We start from the raw sequence: 21037 nt of genomic DNA, 5'->3' as shown, positions 1-21037 counted from the left end.
GACAATAAGGTGCAAGGTCATAACAAGATAGATTGTGAGGTCAAGAGTCCATCTTATCATACTAGGGGACTGTTCAATAGTCTTATAACAGTGGGATCGAAGCTGTCCTTGAGCCTGGCCATACGCGCTTTCAGCCTTTTGTATCTTCTGCCCGATGGGAGGGGGGAGAAGAGAGAATGTCTAGGGTGGGTGGGATCTTTGATTATGCTGGCTGCTTTACCAAGGCAGCGAGGTATAGACAGAGTTCATGGAGGGGAGGCTGGTTTCTGTGATGTGCTGAGCTGTGTCCACAACTCTCTGCAGTTTCTTGTGGTCATGGGCAGAGCAGTTGCCATATCAAGCCGTGATGCATCAAGATTGGATGCTTTCTATGGTGCATCGATAAAAATTGGTGAGGGTCGACAGGGCCGTGACATATTTCTTTAGCCCCCTGAGGAAGTAGAGGCGCTGGTGAGCTTTCTTGGCCATCGTGTCCACATGGTTGGACCAGGACAGGCTATTGATGATGTTCACTTATAGGAACTTGAAGCTCTCAACCCTCTCGACCTCAGCACCGTTGATGTAGACATGTGCATGTGCACTGCCCCCCCTTCCTGAAGTCAATGACCAGCTCTTTTGTTTTGCTGACATTGAAGGAAAGGTTGTTGTCGTGACACCATGTTATTAAGGTCTCTATCTCCTTCCCATACTCCGACTCATCATTATTTGAGATTCCGCCCACTATGATAGTATCATCTGCAAACTTGCAGATGGAATTGGAGCAGAATCTGGCCACGCAGTCATGAGTGTATAGGGAGTAGAGTAGGGGGCTGAGGATGCAGCCTTGTGGGGCACCAGTGTTGAGAATAATCGTGGCAGAGGTGTTGCTGACTATCCTCACTGATTGCGGTCTGTTGGTCAGCAGAAAATCAAGGATCCAGTTGCAAAGGGAGATGTTGAGTCCCTTGAATAAAGAATGATTTACTAGAATGATTCCTGGGTGCTAGGACTCATGTCTGAGGACAGATCAGGTTGATTGGTCCTATATTCACTGGAGTACAGAAGAATGAGAGGCGATCTCATTGAAACCTCTAAAATACTAACAGGACTGGACAGGCTAGATACAGGGAGGATGTTCCTGATGGTCAAAGAATCACAGCCTCAGGATATGGCATATGCCATTTGGAATGGAGATCAGGAGAAATTTCTTCACCCAGTTTAGTGGTGAACCTGTGGAATTCCCTACCACAGAAGGCAGTGGAGGACAAGTCATTAAATAATTCCAGAAGATAGCAGGAATATTTTTTAATGCTAAAGGGATCAAGGAATATGGGAAGAAATCATGGGCAGGGTTCTGAAATGGATGATATACCATGATCAAGTTGAATGGTGGGTCAGGTCTAAAGCATAAAATGGCATATTCCTTCTCTTATTTTCTTCTTCTATGTTTTGAGAAAATGGGTGGGACACTTGCCATAGAATACCCAGCTCCTGAGCAGGTCTGAGGAACTCACACTGGTTTCTGGTCAAAGGTGACTCCAGGTGCTGATGGTGGGGAATCAACATTCAACATTAGGGATGATGGACATTCATGAATGTCCAGAGGGATTCTCTCTTGTTGGAGGTGATCAGTACTTTGAACTGGCGGGGCATAAGGTCAGGTATGGCATGATATACCGTGATCAAGTTGAATGATGGGTCAGTCAAAAAGTTTGGTTCAACCACTTGCTGTTCCCAAGGTGAGAAATGAGGTGAATCGTTAAGGACAAAGGGTTATAACAAAGGTTCTCCGACCCGAAACGTTAACTCTGTTTCTTTTTCTAGAGTTGCTGTCTGATTGCTGAGTGTTTCCAACATTTTCTGTTTTTATTTTATTTCATTTTAGCTGAGGAACAGAGGTTGTGGCAAGTGCAGAAAGGAGAGATGTCCTTGTCCACAGTTGTTACAATGTGGAAGTGGTTATGGCAAAACTGGTGTATTGGTATTGGTATTGGTATTTGGTTTACTATTGTCACTTGTACCGAGGTACAGTGAAAAGCTTGTCTTACAAGCCAATCGTACAGGTCAGTTCATTACACAGTGCAGTTACATTGAGTCAGTACAGAGTGCGTTGATATAGTACAGGTAAAAACAATAACAATACAGAGTAAAGTGTCACAGCTACAGAGAAAGTGCAGTGCAATAAGGTGCAAGGTCACAACAAGGTAGATCGTGAGGTCAGAGTCCATCTCATTGTATAAGGGAACCGTTCAATAGTCTTATCACTGGGGTAGAAGCTGTGGTGTAGATGCTTTCAGAAGGAAGCAAGGTAAGTGGATGAGAGAAAAGGGTCAGGGGAACATGTTGGAAGATTTGGTGTGTAGAATGAACGCCAGTAAGGGTACTTAGGTCAAATGCAACAGTTCTGTCATGTATGTTCTAAGTAATTCACTCAACTGTAGTGATTACATGTTTGAAGCTAATTTTTGTACTGCTCTAGCCTCATGCCATTTCATTCAATATTGATCTCTTTTCTTCTATCATCTGATAGGAATAACCCAGTAACCTATGGTATCCTGATCCAGTTTAATTCCCCCAGGATATCAACAATTCACTATCGTTTCTGATCCTTGTTTATTTCACAACCTTTTTAATGTTCAGATAATTGTCCTTTTTTTGAGATTTGGATGCAACTAGAAAAAAATAGAAAATGAAAATTTCTTACACCAGACACTGAATTGAGCCACTAAATCTGTGACAATCAAAAGACTATTGTAGTCTCATGGTAGCTGATTGAAAATCTCTCCTCAGGGAGTACACAGAGATTACAGAAACTGCTATCAATGCCGATTGATTTTTGCAGAGTAAATGTATAAAGTCTTAAAGTCCTTATAGGTATTCTCCCCAAAGGAATGCAAAGAGAGATAGTTCAAAGTGCTGAACCAAATCTTTTGTGTCTCGGCTTCTGAAGGTCTTCAATCACACAACAATGGGGCAGATCTTCCCCACAGAAGTCTGAGTTTCCAGCACTGACATTGATGTAAATTGGCAGTGACAACTTCTGCACTGCTGTCTGTCCAGTGTGGTTCCTCATGGAGTCCAATCATGGCAGCATGACCTTCTGTGGGCCTTCTCATTCTCAGGCTGGGAACTCCACCTGTCAGCTTCAGCCAGGTTAAATATGGCACAAGTTCGGCAGTGCCCATTCAAATGGATGGGAGACAGTGGCTCCTTGGAGAAAAGTTCTTATGTTTTGATTATTTATTGAAGTTTGAATGATTTCAATTTATTTTTCATATGTGCGTGTTATTTTTAGCATTATAAATGTAAATATATTAAAAAAATATTTTAAAGTCACAAGGGTTACATTTTTATATATCTCAAGTGTTATTAAAAAGATGGCGCCAGAGAGAGGCGACACTTTGTTGGCAGCTAGCAGCATGTCTGTGGATGTCCACTCATTCAATAGCCCCAATCACACTGACAACGGTGACAGTCCGTGAGTCTGGGCTGATAAGTCCAACCTCCTGTCTCTACCTGCACTGCACTTTCTCTGTAACTAACACTTTACTTTGCATTCTGTTATTGGTTTACCCTGTACTACCACAATGCACTGTGTAATGAATGGATCTGTATGAACGGTATGCAAGACAAGTTTTTCACTGTACCTCGGTACAGGTGACAGTAATAAACCAATTCCAATACCAATGTTGCAATGGAAACAACCACATGGGCAGAGGGCCAACGATCTATGGGACAACAAAAGTTCTGCCCCAATGGGACTGGAACTGATGTCTTAAGATTGACATAGCTGATTTATTTTTTGAATTGTCCAGATAAATGCGTAACTAGCCCAGTTGTCAATACCAACCAGCTTGATCACTGAGAAGATCTCCATCTTTACGGAAAATAGATTCCTTTTAGTTTGGCTGTTTGCCTGATGTAGAGAATTCAAAAGGAATTTGGCAGTAGTGCTACAAATTTTAATATCAAGTGTTAACATGAAAACCACTTTCCTAATGAGTTTCATCTAACTTTATAATAGCAAAACCTTTTAATGATTTCCCTGCTGAGTACAATAGAAAATGAAGAGGAAAATTCAATCTTCAGAAATCAAGAAATATCGAATGGGTGTCTCTGGTGAATCATACCTATTCAGTAACTGTTGGCAAACTCACCTTATCCTTCTGTTGTTTGTCATCTTTATAAATAGTCCAGTTCTTTCCATCATTACTGTAGGCTACCTTGTAGGAACCCACAAACTGTATGTGACCAAAATCTTTAGCGCCTTGGGTGATTATACCAGTCACTTTTGTAGGAACAAGTAGATCAATCTGCAAGAGGAAAATATATAAAGTATAAAACATTTCCACGGATAAAAATATTGCATTCTTTGAAGTTTTTGGGTAAAGGAAGTGTTGTCCAAAATATTTCAATGTTTCACATAAAATGAAAATAATTTTCCTGTTATCTTTTTTAAGATATTTTTCTTACCAAGGTAGCTTTAGTGGGGCCCCTACATCATTCACATATTTTCAAAAATAACACCTTGTAAATCATGTTGCAAATATTTTTGCTGTACTGCACAACACAAAGTAGAAATGAAGAGAGGTGAGGTGAATCATTAACATCCTCGTCTTTTTCCCTTAAAAATGATTACGTTGCTTGTTTTGGAGCAGAGTTACTACCACAAGTATAAGGAATTGTGTACACCAGTAAACATTAGTATGATCCTACTGTAACCTTAGCTTATTTAAGAAAAATGCCAAATAATGAATCTGATAACCCAACAATGCAATGATTAATTTTCAAACTAGGCACCCATTTACAAACACAAAGTAAAAATGTGATATTTTGCCTGTAATGAATGCATTCCATGCAATATAAGAATTTGAACGTCATATAGGATATCTAAGTTTAATTATTACTTGGATGTGTTTTTCATTCTTTCTTTAAAGAAATATTCTACACTCTTTATCATCTTTACAGAGATTCTATTGGCTAGAAATGCCACTGCACACAAAATCATAGACACATGTGTGAACTTCATCTCGTGTCATTACTACAAAATGCACCACGTAATATAAGGCCACTTCACTTTTTACTTTTGTTGACCTCAATGGAATGAATTTCAGAGGCAGAGTATAAAGCAGTGGTGTTAGAACCATTGACTAGGGATGAATTTCTATATTATCTTGACCTTCACCATACAATTATATAACACTTCATCAGGAATCTCTTGACATAAGCATTTGTACTTCCAGCTACAGATAATAATTAAGGAAAAAGTGCAAAGTATCAAACTGCATACAGACTTCTTTGTTACTGATATAAATACCTCCTATTCAATGCCTCTGCAACTCCCACCCTTTCCTTTGACCTATTTCCATGACTGCCACACATACTGGAGATTAAAGGTGAAGCCTACAACCTTCAGTTGTTATTTATCACAAAAAATACAAGGAGTGAACTATACAACAGATCGCCAAAGAATCTTGAATAACCATGGCTTATCTATATTGGCCTCAACTCCTCTTCTGTTCCAGTTCCCCATAACACTCAAGTTCTCAATCTTTCAAATAGTTATCTATCGCCATCTCAAATATATCCAATGATCTGGCTTCCAGCACGCCTGGGATCAGAAAATTCCAGAGATTCATTACCTTCTGAGTGAAGATATTTCTCTGTACCTCAGTGCTAAATGACCAGCATCTTATTTTGCAGCTAAGTTGTTGATGACTCTCCCAGCGGGCACAGAAGTGTAGTGGTTAGCCTAACGCTATTACAGCGCCAGCGACCCAGGTTCAATTCCAGCCACTGTCTGTAAGGAGTTTGTATGTTCTCCCCATGTCTGCGTGGGTTTCCTCCGGGTGCTCCGGTTTCCTCCCACTTTCCAAAGATGTATGGGTTAGGAAGTCGTGGGCATGCTATGTTGGCGCCAGAAGCGTGGCGACACTTGCGGGCTGCCCCCAGAACACTCTACGGATAAGGTGTATTTCACTGTGTGTTTCGATGTACATGTGACTAATAAAGATATCTCATCTTATCTCATCTCACTAGGGAAAACATACATGTTTGAGTAAGTTCACCCCTCATTTTTCTGGACTTCAAGGAATGCAGACCCAAACTGGCTAGCTTCTCTTGATAGAACAGCCCAATTCAATACGTTCACGGCCGATCATCGGATACCCTGTTTCTGCCCTCTCCCCATCTCTCTTGTCCCCTTTGGCATTAAATATATCGATCTCCTTCTTGAATATATTTAATGACTTGACTTCCACTGTCTTTTGTGACAGAGAATTCCAGAGGTTCACTGCCCTCTGGCTGAGGACATTTCTGATCTCAGTTCTAGACCCTTAGGTTGTGAGCCCTGATGCTGGACTATTCATGCCACACCACGGGGGATGCAATCGTTGATGCCACCCTTTGAACAAGACTCTACTGCAACATTGGTGGTGGAACCTGATCATGTTTGCTAATGTAGGAAAGCGCCTGGCCAGCCACGGCGACCCGTGCTTTCCCAGAGGTCGATTTGCTACAACTGCCCTAATCAGAGGACCACACGCCCACTTGCTCACCTGCAGTCTGCTGGGTGATACAGGAGCTGCTGGGTGGTCCCACCGTCAGGTTGACCTGCGTTTCTCTAGCTATTACCTCTGTGGTCCAGGTGCACCTGCGATGGTTCTGCTGGGTGTGCAGCAGGTACAGCTGCAAACCAGGCACCAGAGACAGCCCAAGGCAGGGGCATGTCGTCGGGCCATGGTCTCAGGTCACAGTGACACTTCCAGCCACTGGCTCTTTGTTTCTACTCTTCTACACAGACAACGTGCCTCCTGATGATGTCATACACCACAGGAATAAGACCTCCCCTCTATTTTTTTTTCCTTTTCCAAAGGTGGTTTATTCAGTGATTACAGAATCACATTACCACAATATTACAGTACTTCACGATACACACTATTTACAGTTTCAAAATACAACATGGTCATCACTATCCAGAGTGTACTTGAGCCCCTGTTGTGTTCACCAATTCTGGAGATCCCCCACTGTACATGTGGATACCGCATGCTCCTTCTCCAGGGATACACTGGCAGCCCTACCCTCCTTGGGGCTGACCATCCCCCCTCTGCCCATTTACACTAATCCCATTTTATTCTCCCCACTTTCCCATCAACTAGCACCTCCACCCCCCTCACCGATTCCACCGCTCACCTCCACACTGGGGGCAATCGACAGAGGGAAATTAACACACGAACCTGCATGGCTTTGGAACATGGAAGGAAACCAGAACACCCGTGTGGTCAGAGGGAGAATGTGCAAACTCCATACAGACAGCAGCGGAGGTCAGGATTGAACCCGGGTCGTGGGAGCTGTGAAACAGTAGCTCTACTGGCTGCATCACTCTGCAACTAAGATGTTGAGGTCAGAATCAGGAAAGCAGAGGGCAAGCTGCCTCCCACACAGCTATATAAACACTGAGAGCACACATCCAGCAATGTGGGGCTTAACTGAGAGTGGCCTTTAAGGGCTGGTCTCTGCTGCCAGAGCATGGGAATGAAGAGGTGGGCAGCCTTAGGCCACTAAACTCTGGACTTGCATATTAACAGTCTAAAGGCAGTGCTATGGATTTAAAACAAGCTTAGAATCACCATCGGGCACTGCAATTGACCTGCAATAGCATGAATAAGCTATAGTTTTAACATTTCTTCTCAGGACCCAATTCTGAGGCAGAAGATTTAAAGTTGTGGGCATGCGATGTTGGCATCGGAAGTGTGGCAACACTTGCGGGCTGCCCCCAGAACACTCTATGCAAAAGATGCATTTCACTGTGTGTTTCAATGTATAAGTGACTAATAAAGATATCTTATCTTATCTTAATATATGAACTGTTGTGTTCAAGTCCTGTGAAATCTCACTTGAAAGTAGTATTTTCTTTAAATCATTTCTCTTTATATCTGGTTTTCTCTTCTGGAAACATAAAGATCAAACTTCTAGATCGTACAATTGATGGGCTTGTGCCAAAGTGCAAGGGGAAGAAACAAAGACACAACATAAAATATGATGCATACCGCATTAAAATCTCGCCAAGCCATTTAAAGATTTTGATAGCTCGGTTGCCATGCCAATTAGTCTAAGTAGAAACTTGAAAACGTATGACCCTTAATTAATATGGTGAGGTAGTAAATCGTTTTGGAACAAAATATGTTGAGCCTTCTTTGACAAACAGTTTCCATGTGTGAGATTAGAGCAGATACTACAAATGTGAAATGTGAGTTTGTTATGGAGTGCCAAGATAACATGGTTATCACGACCTATTTAAGATACTTTCCAAAATAAATGCTACTGGATGAAAAGTGTATTATTTGTTTTGTACATAAATTAGGAAAAAGGTTTGTAATCATTATACCTCTATGATATTAAAAAAAAATTGATAAATCTAATCGTTGTGGTTAACAATCAGTGAATTAATTTTTCAGCTTGAATGGAGTGATAACTGATGAAAATAAAAACAAAACTATCTGCCTGAAGGTCTCTACTTGATTTCCTGCCCAAAACATCATGACCTATGGGTTGTATTTAGCACACAGGAAAGCTTTGGTTTTGCACTGTTCATGAGGGACAGTGAAGTTTGCAGTGCAGCTGAATGAGGTGTCCTTAAAAGAATGGCGACATCCCTCACCAAGATCTACAAATACCATTGCACCATTTATTTTAATAGACTAGGATAAACATGAATGCCACTGGCCATCTTAATTTTCCCCGATCGACTACAAGTTTCTCCAAGTCTACTCTTCCCCACACCGCACTTGAAGTCCCTCTCAAGCAACAAATGGTGTCCATGATGACCACAACCTTACTTCTGGCTGAAAAAGATCACATGATCTCCAACTCCCCATTAATGAAAATAATTTGTGTCTCTGGTGAGTTTCGGTGGGAAGTTGGTACAACAAATGGTGAAATCAAAAATCATCCCCCCTGCCTCACCAATGCCCCCAAGTCTCCACTACAAGCAGATCACCAACATAAATATTGCCTAAAGTAGATAATAGATCATTTTCTTCCTCTCTTTCCAAGTACAAAGTACAAAAAAAGGAAAGTATACAACAAGTTCCATGGACCAGGCACCTACACTCTTTATATTGGCCAGAGATTCCTTACGGTGAGAAGAGGGACACCTACTGGGACTGGATATGGAATATCCTGATGAGACTGTAGGGTGACCTTCCTGCTTCATGTTTCATCTCCAAGGACAGATGGGCACCATTTAAAGGCACCATGAAGAACACGGCCTGAGGCCCTGGGCCTGGACTTTTTCAGAGACTCCAAAAGGATAGCAAGAAGACGGAATGCATTATCAGTGACTAGTCTTGTGCCCGAGGCTTTCTCAGTGCTACTCACAAGGAACAGCAAGAACGTTCTCATAACCAGGTCCAATAAAAATCTCCAAAAGTTCTACTGTACTTCCAGAAGTGATCCACTATACTTTTTTTGTATCTTTATTTGGTTATGGCATAATCTATTTACCTGAATAACACAAGTAGCATTGATAAAATAAAGAACCGCTGCTAATATTAGTAAAATATCTGGAACTGTTACTTTATAAGGGGAATCTGGAACTCCCGGAACTGTTCATTTCCAGGGAACTAAATGTTATAACAATCTGAATATTTATGTGCAATCAACGATTCTGAGGTTGACATGCACCCTCAGTGTATTAAGATGGTTTAAAAGGATTCATTTCAGGTTAGTTCCGGCTGGTACCAGAAACAAATCAATCAAAGCTGAAAATGTACACACAGAAACCTAACCACAGATAGTACCTGTGGAGCAACAACATATTCACTGCCCTGCAAACATCAACTTTCCATTAATGTTAAAATAAATCTGCTCTATTTATAACTGTTGCAATTGACATGAAATTTACTGACTTTTAATATTTCCATTTGCCAAATTTTTGACTGATGTTAAATACCATGAAAGTATTTATTCCCAATAAGAAAAAATGCATAAAATGACCATGACTGGGACCTTAATAAGCACTTCACTTTTCACTTCACTTTAGTCTTCCCTTGTGAAGACTGCAAAGCATATACTGAAGTGGGAGTTATTGCTGTGTGTTCTGAAGTGGTTGAAATGCCAACGTATTTTGCATTAGAGTTTTGTGTTGAGGTTAAGAGAAATAACTAATCTTTGTTCTCTTGAGATAAAGATCATAATTACAAATTGTTCCTTGCTGTTAGCAATTATTTAGTTTTCAAAATTTAGATGCAAGAAATAGGTCAACAAATCCTGCGAAGGACAAATCTTTGCATTTAAAGAAATTAGTGCTTTGAAGTATTTAAGGAAATCATTAGTTTCAGCCTTTAGAACAAATGTTTTTCATTAAAATAAGTGTATTTCAGAAGGGCACTCTGAATAGAGTGACATAATTCAAAAAAGCAAAGCTCAGCCAATGCCTGCCACGTAAGGTCATTTTAAATAAAGCATCACAGTATAAGAAGAATTTCGTAACGGCTTAAAATGTACTTGGGTGGCCATAGTCAGAAAGCTGCATCTTTGCTGCACCTTATAACTCAATATAACTCAAGCTCCAACACATTTACTTCTCATATTTTCTTATGACATAGAGTGAGTTCATTCGGCTCATTGAATCTATGCTGGTTTTCAGCACAATCCCATCAATCCCATATCCCCCATTCGTTTCTCTGTAACTTCTCTGTCAGATGCACATCAGCTCTCCCTCATCTGCCCTACCCACCTACAATACCAACCACTTACAGGAGCCCATAGCCAGGCAGCACATCTTTGGAGTGGGAGGAAACTGGAATACTGAGGGGAAACCCACCCAGTCACAGGGAGAATGTGCAACTCCATAAGGAAACCCCATCAAGCAACATCTGTGCAGCGGAGATCAGATAATTGGGGTGGTGGGGATGGAGATGTCAGACTCCACTGTCAGGAGGGTCATGGAACCTGGATGATTGTAGGGTTGTGGACCCCAGCCGATTGGTGGGTTGCGTGAAAATGTAGGACACCAGGAGTGAGGTTGGGAAACAGTTATCAGTTGTCCGGGTTGGTCACCTTTGATAGATGAAAGGCAAGCCTCAACCCAAGTCTGTGTTCTGACAACACAGTTATCTCCTGACTGCCTAATGATGGCTGCTCCCAGGAAAATTCAGTGTAATGGGGTGCTACACAGATAATGGCATCACCCTCTGTATGACTGACGTGGAAATCATGAATGGAATGCAAGAGTGAATCATGCCCTTAAGTGAATGGTCAAATTTCTAAAGTGACCCAATTCTGCCTGGAAGTGGTCATGCATGGAAACAAAACATTTCTCAGTATTTTTTGCCCTTTTACTTCACATATCTCCTCACAAAATGCACAAAATTCACAACCTCATCCTACCGAATTCCTGAAATCATCGATTCATAGAACAATACCAAACAATCTTCTAAACTTACAAACGGTACCAAACAAACTTCTACTTTGACCTCACCAACTTTCCCAGTTGCTATTGATAGTTGAACGTTTCATTCATAGTTATGCAATAGAAATGTTTCAGCTCCTTTCCTTGCACACTCTGATCACACTTGCTTGAAAATTGAAAAAAACCATACCTTCCTCTGCCATTGGATGATTTCCAACTACTTTTCTCATTAATTCTACTCTGTCTTTAATCATGTGGAAATCAGCCACTTTGCTGGGCTGCAGTTCTAAATATTCATCATTTCAAAGGCCCCAACAACCATGGGGCATATATAGTCCAAGCTACTACCATACTGGAAGTATGAATTATCAAAAGGCCAGTTCTGTTAATTGTAAAGACACTGGAATTATCACAATACTCAGTAATAGACCATAGAACATAGAAAAACTACAGCACAATTCAGGCCCTTTGGCCCACAAAGCTGTGCTGAACATGTCCCTACCCTAGAAATTACTAGGCATACCCACAGCCCTCTATTTTACTCAGTTCCATATACCTATCTAACAGTCTCTTGAAAGACCCTATTGTATCAGCCTCCACCACCGTTGCCAGCAGCCCATTCCACACACTCACCGCTCTCTGAGTAAAAAACTTAACCCTGACATCTCCTCTATACCTACTCCGCAGCACCTTAAACCTATGTCCTCTTGTGGCCACCATTTCAGCCCTGGGGAAAGGCCTCTGACTATCTACCCGATCAATACCTCTCATCATCTTATATACCTCTATCAGGTCCCCCCTCATCCTCCGTCGCTCCAAGGAGAAAAGGCCAAGTTCCCTCAATCTGCTTTCAAAAGGCATGTTCCGCATTCCAGGCAGCATCCTTGTAAATCTCCTCTGCACCCTCTCTATGGTTTCCACATCTTTCCTGTAGTGAGGCAACCAGAACTGAGCACAATACTCCAAGTGGGGTCTGACCAGGGACCTATATAGCTGCAACAATACCTCTCGGCTCCTAAATTCAATTCTCTGATTGATGAAGGACAATACACGATATGCCTTCTTAACTGTAGAGTCAACCTGCACAGCCGCTTTGAGCGTCCTATGGACTCGGACCCCAAGATTCCTCTGATCCTCCACGCTGCCAAGAGTCCTACCATTAATACTATATTCTGAATTATATTTGAGCTACCAAAATGAACCACATCATGCTTATCTGGGTTGAACTGCATCTGCCACTTCTCAGCCCAACTCTGCATCCTATCTATGTTCCTCTGTAACCTCTGACAGCCCTCCAAATTATCCACAACACCCCCAACCTTCGTGTCATCTGCAAGCTTACTAACGCACCCCTCCACTTCCTCATCCAGGTCATTTATAAAAATCACAAATAGTAAGGGTCCCAGTACAGATCCCTGAGGTACACCACTGGTCACTGACCTCCACTCAGAATATGACTCTTCAACAACCACTCTTTGCCTTCTGTGGGCCAGCCAGTTCTGGACCCACACTACAATGTCCCCTTGGATCCCATGTCTCCTCACTTTCTCAATAAGCCTCGCATGGGGTACCTTATCAAACACCTTGCTGAAATCTATATATACTACATCTACTACTCTCCCTTCATCGATCTGCTTAGTCACATCCTCAAAAAATTCAATCAGGCTCGTAAGACAGGACCTGCCCTTGACAAAGCCATGCTGACTATTCCTAATCATATTATACCTCTCCAAATGTTCATAAATCCTGCCTCTCAGGATCTTCTCCATCAACTTACCTGCTAGATGGTTAGATATAAAAGTTAATAGGACCACTTTAAAAGCAAAACAGTATCACTGCTCAGAGAAGTGTTTCTTCTGGCAGTGAATCATTACAAATCTGGACAGATATGTGACCACACAGCAAAAATGAATTAATATGACAAGGGAGCTGTTATTACGTGATGTATGAATTCCAATGTCAAAACCAAAGAATCAACCAAAAACCCAAGTGGCGCAATAATATTGAACAAGGAAGGAAACCTGTTGTCTTCACCCAATCTCGGCCAGATGTATTGCCTGTTGTGTACCCATCTGATGTGGGTTAGGAACCACCTCAGTTGTACCAGTCCATTATACAGAGAGCAGTGGATTTAGAAGATAACCCCACTTCCAGCACCGGGGCCTGTGTGTCTTCTGACTGCCCTCAGTGGCAACAAGGACCCAGTGACTTATAAACCTCATATTTTAAGAATTAATCCTCTGGTGCAGTTATTTATAAATTCTTCCATATCTTCCTCCTGTTTACCTGTTATCCCTGGTACCACCACCCTTGAGAGCAAAAACTCATTCAGTATCTTTATTTTACACAATATTTAGCATCTGTGTTATATCCTCTACCAGTTGGAGAGCCTCCTTCTCCCTTCAGTCACCACAGACTTTCACTAATCTTTTACTTTTTGTACAGATATGAAAGTCCTTACTGTTTTCTTTTGGGCTGGTTTATGTGAGGAAATACCAGTAGTTCCCCGCATAACTGTGGACAGTTCCCTGTGTAACTTTCTGTGATTTTGGGATTTCAGTGTGATTGCTGGTCCCAATGTTGCTGTTAGCTGTTCACCAGCGTTTATTCGATTAAGCTCTGACGCTGGGCTCCATGTGAAATCCGGTGAGAGAACAGCAACTGGGCCACTTTCTCTACACATAGGCAGCAAGCTCATCATAAAAATCTGTGCCAGTCTGGATCTGAGGTTGGGAAATGGTGTCCATTCAGTTTAATGGATGAGAAACTGTGGTCAGTGTAAGTTTTAAGTTAGATTTCATTAATTGAGATTATTTAAATGTTAAATATTCTTAAGTGCTTTGGCTTTTTTTTTACAGTTTTAATGTTTTCAATAGCTTCAGTAACTTTTGATAGTTTCCGAATGGTTTTGGATGTTTCTGAATCATCCCATTACATTATAGAAGCTCCCACTGGGAGTGATGAGGCTGGCTCTGCCCTCTGTGCAAATGTTCTTTGGATATCAGTGGTGAATCTCCAGCAGCAAACAATCTGCCGGAGGAACTTAGTGGGTCAGGCAGCATCTGTTGGAGAAAAGGAACTGCCGATGTTTCAGGTCGAAACGCTGCATCAGGGCTGAGAGGGGAGGGGAGATGGCCGGCACAGAGAGGGGAAGGGGAGTGGTAAGACAAGACTCTGAGGTGATTGGTGGACTGAGGAGGGGTGGAGGATGATGGGCAGGTTGAACCAGGTGGAGGATGATGGGAGACAGAGGCAGGTGAAGTGGAGGCAGTATCGTAGCACAACTAAGTAGAGCTGCTGCTTCAGAACTCCAGTGGCAGGAGTTCAGTCGTGACCTCCACTGCTGTCTGCGTGGAGTTTGTGTGTTCTCCCTGTGACCACGTGGGTTTCCCCAGGTGCTCCAATTTCCTCCCACATAGATAGAACATAGAAAAACTACAGCACAATTCAGGCCCTTCAGCCCACAAAGCTGTGCCGTACGTGTCCCTACCCTAGAAATTACTAGGCTTACCCATAGCCCTCTATTTTTCTCAGCTCCATGTACCTATCCAACAGTCTCTTGAAAGACCCTATCGTATCTGCCTCCACCGCCGTTGCCGGCAGCCCATTCCACACACTCACCACTCTCTGAGTAAAAAACTTACCCCTGACATCTCCTCTATATCTACTCCCCAGCACCTTAAACCTATGTCCTCTTGTGGCCACCATTTCAGCCCTGGGGAAAAGCCTCTGACTATCTACCCGATCAATACCTCTCATCATCTTATACACCTCTATCAGGTCCCCCCTCATCCTCTGTCGCTCCAAGGAGAAAAGGCCGAGTTTCCTCAACCTACTTTCATAAGGCATGCTCTGCATTCCAGGCAGCATCCTTGTAAGTCTCCTCTGCACCCTCTCTATGGCTTCCACATCCTTCCTGCAGTGAGGTGACCAGAACTGAGCACAATACTCCAAGTGAGGTCTGACCAGGGACATATACAGCTGCAACAATACCTCTCGGCTCCTAAATTAAATTCCCCGATTGACGAAGGACAATACACCATATGCCTTCTTAACCACAGAGTCAACCTGCACAGCCGCTTTGAGTGTCCTATGGACTTGGACCTCAAGATCCCTCTGATCGTCCACACTGCCAAGAGTCCTACCATTAAGACTATATTCCGCCAACATATTTAACCTACCAAAATGAACCTCTTCATGCTTATCTGGGTTGAACTGCATCTGCCACTTCTCAGCCCAACTTTGCATCCTATCTATGTCCCTCTGTAACCTCTGACAGCCCTCCAAACTATCCACAACACCCCCAACCTTTGTGTCATCCGCAAACTTACTAACCCACCCCTCCACTTCCTCATCCAGGTCATTTATAAAAGTCATAAAGAGTAAGGGTCCCAGTACAGATCCCTGAGGTACACCACTGGTCACCAAGCTCCACTCAGAATACGACCCTTCAACAACCACTCTTTGCCTTCTGTGGGCCAGCCAGTTCTGGATCCACACTGCAATGTCCCCTTGGATCCCATGCCTCCTTACTTTCTCAATAAGCCTTGCATGTGGTACCTTATCAAATGCCTTGCTGAAATCCATATACACTACATCTACTGCTCTCCCTTCATCGATGTATTTAGTCACATCCTCAAAAAATTCAATCAGTCTCGTAAGGCAGGACCTGCCCTTGACAAAGCCATGCTGACTATTCCTAATCATATTATACCTCTCCAAATGTTCATAAATCTTGCCTCTCAGGATCTTCTCCATTAGCTTACCAACCACTGAGGTAAGACTCACTGGTCTATAATTCTCTGGGCTACCCCTACTCCCTTTCTTGAATAAAGGAACAACATCCACAACCCTCCAACCTTTCGGAACCTCTCCCATCTCCATCAACAATGCAAAGATCATCATCAGAGGCTCTGCAATCTCTTCTCTCGTCTACCACGCAGCCTGGGGTACATCTCAAGTTGGGGTACATTCCCAGGGCACCAATGCTCAAGACGAGAGGGCATGGCTTTAAGGTTATGGGTGGGAGGTTCAGGGGAGATGTCAGGGGGAGGTTTTTTCACCCAGAGAGTGGTTGGTGCATGGAATGCACTGCCTGGGGTGGTGGTGGAGGCAGATACATTGGACAGGTTCAAGAGTTTGTTGGATAGGCACATGGAGGAATGTGAGATAGAGGGATATGCGGGAGGAAAGGGTTAGATAGTGTGAGGGTGGTTTGATGGATGGCACAACATGGTGGGCCGAAGGGCCTGTTTTGTGCTGTATGGTTCTCTGGTTCTATGCTGCTATGGTTTTCTCATCTGGTCCCGGCGACTTATCCAACTTGATGCTTTCCAAAAGTTTCAGCACCTCCTCTTTCCTAATATCTACATGCTCAAGTTTTTCAGCCTGCTGCAAGTCCCCACTACAATCCCCTAATCTTTTTCTGTAGTGAATACCGACCTAAAGTATTCATTAAGTACCTCCGCTATTTCTTCTGGATCCATACACACCTTCCTACTGCTGCACTTGATAGGCCCTATTCTTTCACATCTTATCCTCTTGCTCTTCACATACTTGTAGAATGCCTTGGGGTTTTCTTTAATCCTGCCCGCCAAGGCCTTCTCATGCCCCCTTCTGGCTCTCCTAATCTCCTTCTTAAGCTCCTTCCTGTTAGCCTAATACTTTTCCAGATCTCTAACATTACCTAGCTCTCTGTACCTTTTGTAAGCTTTTCTTTTCCTTTTGACTAGATTTATTATAGCCTTTGTACACCACGGTTCCCGTATCTTCTCATGACTCCCCTGTCTCATTGGAACATGCCTATGCAGAACTCCACACAAATATCCCCTGAACATCTGCCACATTTGTTCCGTACTTTTCCCTGAGAACATATGTTCCCAATTTAATCTTCCAATTTCCTGCCTGAGAGCTTCATAAATCCCTTTACTCCAAGTAAATGCCTTTCTAGTCTGTCTGTTCCTATCTCTCTCCAGTGCTAACGTAAAGGAGATAGAATTATGATCACTATCACCAAAATGTTCACCCACTGAGAGATCTGACACCTGACCAGGTTCATTTCCCAATACCAAATCAAGCACAGCCTCTCCTCTTGTAGGCCTATCTACATATTGTGTCAAGAATCCTTCCTGAACACACCTAACAAACTCCACCCCATCTAAACCCCTCACTGTCTGGAGATGCCAATCGATGTTTGGGAAATTAAAATCTCCCATCACAACAACTCTGTTATTCTCACACCTTTCTAGAATCTGCTTCCCTATCTGCTCCTCAATATCCCTGTCACTATTGGGCGGCCTATAAAAAACACCCAGTAAAGTTATTGACCTCTTCCTGTTCCTAACCTCCACCCACAGAGAATCCGTAGACAGTCCCTCCATGACGTCCACCTTTTCCGCAGCCGTGACACTATCTCTGATCAACAGTGCCGCTCCCCCACCTCTTTCGCCTCCCTCCCTGTCCTATCTGAAACATCTAAAACCCAGCACTTGAAGCAACCATTCCAGTCCCTGAGCCATACAAGTCTCCGTAATGGCCACCACATCATAGCTCTAAGCTCATCCGCCTTGTTCACAATACTCCTTGTGTTAAAATAGACACATCGCAAACCTGTCTGAGCATGTCTCTTCTCTATCACCTGCCTATCGTACCTACTACTAGTTTTCTCTATTTGAGAGCCAAACACCTCTTCCCCAGTCTCTCCAGTTTGGATCCCACCCCCCAACAATTCGAGTTTAAACTCTCCCCAGCAGACTTAGCAAACCTCCCCACCACACCGGGTTTGCTAACCCGTCCCAAAGACACAGGGTTGGGAGGTTAACTGCCTGCTGTAAAGTGCCCCTGGTGTTGGGTGGTGGGATTGATGGGAATGTTTGAGGGGACAGGTTACAGAGCAAATTAGTGAGTGAATGTGATTGCTCTGTAAGCTATATAGACCTGATAGGTCAGATGGTCTTTCTAGTCATAAGGAAATATGGACATTTAGATATCCCACAACATTTGCATTAACAACTTTCATTGCATTTCGGCGTTCCATATGCATAACAGTCAATGAAGTGTAGCCACCAATGGAATGCAAGATAAATGGCAAGACAAATGGATGTGGGCAGGCGTGGCAGTGTAGCGGTTAGCATAACGCTATTACAGCGCCAGCGACCCGGGTTCAATTCTGGCCACTGTCTGTAAGGAGTTTGTACGTTCTCCCTGTGTGTCTGCGTGGGTTTCCTCCGGGTGCTCCGGTTTCCTCCCACATTCCAAAGACATACGGGTTAGGAAGTTGTGGGCATGCTACGTTGGCACCAGAAGCGTGGCGACACTTGTGGGCTGACCCCAGAACACTCTATGCAAAGGTGTATTTCACTGTGTGTTTCGATGTACATGTGACTAATAAAGATATCTTAATTTTTGCACAGTTACTCTTACAAACAGCAATGTTAAAATAACTGGATGACCAGTTTTAAAGATATTATGTGAGGAATAAACATTAGCCATGAAATCAGCAAGTAACTCCATGGTATAGTGCTGTGGAATCACTTACATCCACCTGACAGGCCATACAGGGCTTCAGTTTATGTTTCAGCCAAGGGATGCCTCCCTCTATGTTATCCTGTCAGTTTAAATGTTTATGGTCAATCACAATGAACCCACAACCATTTAAGTCAAAAGCAAAGGTGAGACCAAATCAGCCACGGGCGAAATGACTAAAACTTTCCCCCAGCTGCAAAAATATCAGAGACAGAGATGGGCAGTGCAGTAAAGTTACAGCATATAAAGCTGCTGCTACAGTTCAAATGGAAAGTGAGTGAATAGTTAATTCTGCGACTGGTGTATTATGAATTGATTTTTCTGTGAATATCTTCAACGCACATATCAAAGGAGCAGGATTCATAAAACGTGAGGGTAGCGATAACCTCCATACTTCTGCCAGAGCTTTCACTGAAGCAGACATTGTATAGAACAAATAGCATGGTAAAATGGAGTCTGAAGATAGTTCTTTTCAGACATTAACAGGTGTGTGGGCGTAAAGTTAGATTGGCTCACATTAAGCAAAATGAGAAGCAACTACAATAGCTTGTTTTTTTAAAAACAGTTTATGCACACTCAGCTTTCATAGTCTTAACCTTTACTTTTTGGTTTTAAATCCTGATAAATATCCCACATGAAAACATACTTTTAATAATGTTAAATCTGGAGAAAATGACTTGCTTTCAATCACTCTCACCCCAATAAATTGTTGAGTTGTAAGGAATTGACTGTATAATAGGCATTATTACATTGCACTATTGCCCCACAGCCTTGTTTTCTTAATGCTCTCTTCAGAGTACACTCATGGAAACCAGCTGGGGACTCTTAACATATTTCTATCAAGAATGCAAAATATATAAATTTTGTTTTACATGTGTAGGATTTTCTTTGATACAACATTAGAATACAGAGTAGGGGTTGTAGGCAGAAACTGTTCTAGGTTTCCACCCACGTTCAACTCAATATCGATCCTGTTGGAGTCAGGCTAGCCATATTTTTGTGGCATACTCTAATTAGGTGGCAATGACAGAAAAGCACCACACAGTTTGTACTGTTGGCAAAACCTGAATAAGCAGAAATTCAGCATTGCAGGCAAAATGCCAGGAAACACTTCCGTGGTGAAAGTGGAATGTCAGATCAATTGTGAAATGATCAATGCACCGACTCAGACAATTTTATGATTGATTGTGCATTGAATTCTGTAACCAGTATCTTCTGGAGGCATTTGAAGCCTTTATTAACTGTTGTTTCCTGCTCTTTAGAGTGTTGCAGGGTATTTGCTCAGTTTGAGAACTCCCTGCAAAAGTAGTTGAGTTAATCCCATTCCCAGCGCTTTCCCCTGTACACCTACAATTCTTCCTCTATCCAATGTCCATCTGAAAGCAGTAATTGAATCTACTTCCACCGCTATTCTTGGTGAATCACTTTGACATTACATTATTGTTGCAAAGCCTGAATGTTAGCCTGATGGAGAGCTCTGTGTACAGGGTTGTTTTAAGTATATGAAGCATGAAAGAACATGGTTCTTCAAGAGTCCTACAGAATTTAACCAGAGAACTCCTCTTAAGTGATGTTCCTTTCCACAAGCAGCTGGGTTGAAAAAGCTTATTTTTTTATATTCAGTTTTAGGATTTGGGTATCGATGCCCATCTTTGAGCTGCCAGATCTGAGACTGTTTCTGGTGCCTCACAATGTGATGGTGTCCCCAGTGTGAATATGGGACTTTGTTGGTGTGAGGAATGTAGGGTGGTGGCTTCTATCATGCTCTCATGGACAGATGCATCTGCCGCTTGTTGGTTCACTCACTGCTTGCTGCAGACGCAGTCAGGCAGCTCTATCGTTCAGGCCTTGGCTAACTTGGTCTGTGTTGACATTACCAAGTCACTCCTGGTGGTGAACACTGTAATGCAGGGAAACTGCAGAGAGTTGTGTACACAGCTCAGCACATCGCAGAAACCAGCCTCCCCTCCATGGACTCTGTCTACACTTCTCCTCAGTATACTATCATGGCCTCAGTAAAGCAGCCAGCATAATCAAAGACCCTATCCACCCCGGACATTCTCTCTTCTCCCCTCTCCCATCACGCAGAAGATATAAAAGCCTGAAAGCGCGTACCACCAG

The 21037-nt window shown here is 42.8% G+C and overlaps 1 protein-coding gene across 3 annotated transcripts in view; it reads right to left on the bottom strand.

Annotated features, from left to right (window-relative positions):
* Positions 1-21037, bottom strand: part of LOC127572539 (EGF-like repeat and discoidin I-like domain-containing protein 3) — a 222526-nt gene that overhangs the window by 6860 nt on the left and 194629 nt on the right. For all 3 annotated transcript variants that reach the window (XM_052019909.1, XM_052019910.1, XM_052019911.1), the window contains one exon: positions 4137-4292. In XM_052019909.1, the coding sequence (XP_051875869.1) occupies positions 4137-4292 (156 nt within the window). The remainder of the gene's footprint in view (positions 1-4136; positions 4293-21037) is intronic.

This window comes from Pristis pectinata, chromosome 7 (genome assembly GCF_009764475.1).
Source record: "Pristis pectinata isolate sPriPec2 chromosome 7, sPriPec2.1.pri, whole genome shotgun sequence".
NCBI lineage: Eukaryota > Metazoa > Chordata > Chondrichthyes > Rhinopristiformes > Pristidae > Pristis > Pristis pectinata.
This window is presented reverse-complemented; position numbering and strand designations above follow the sequence as displayed.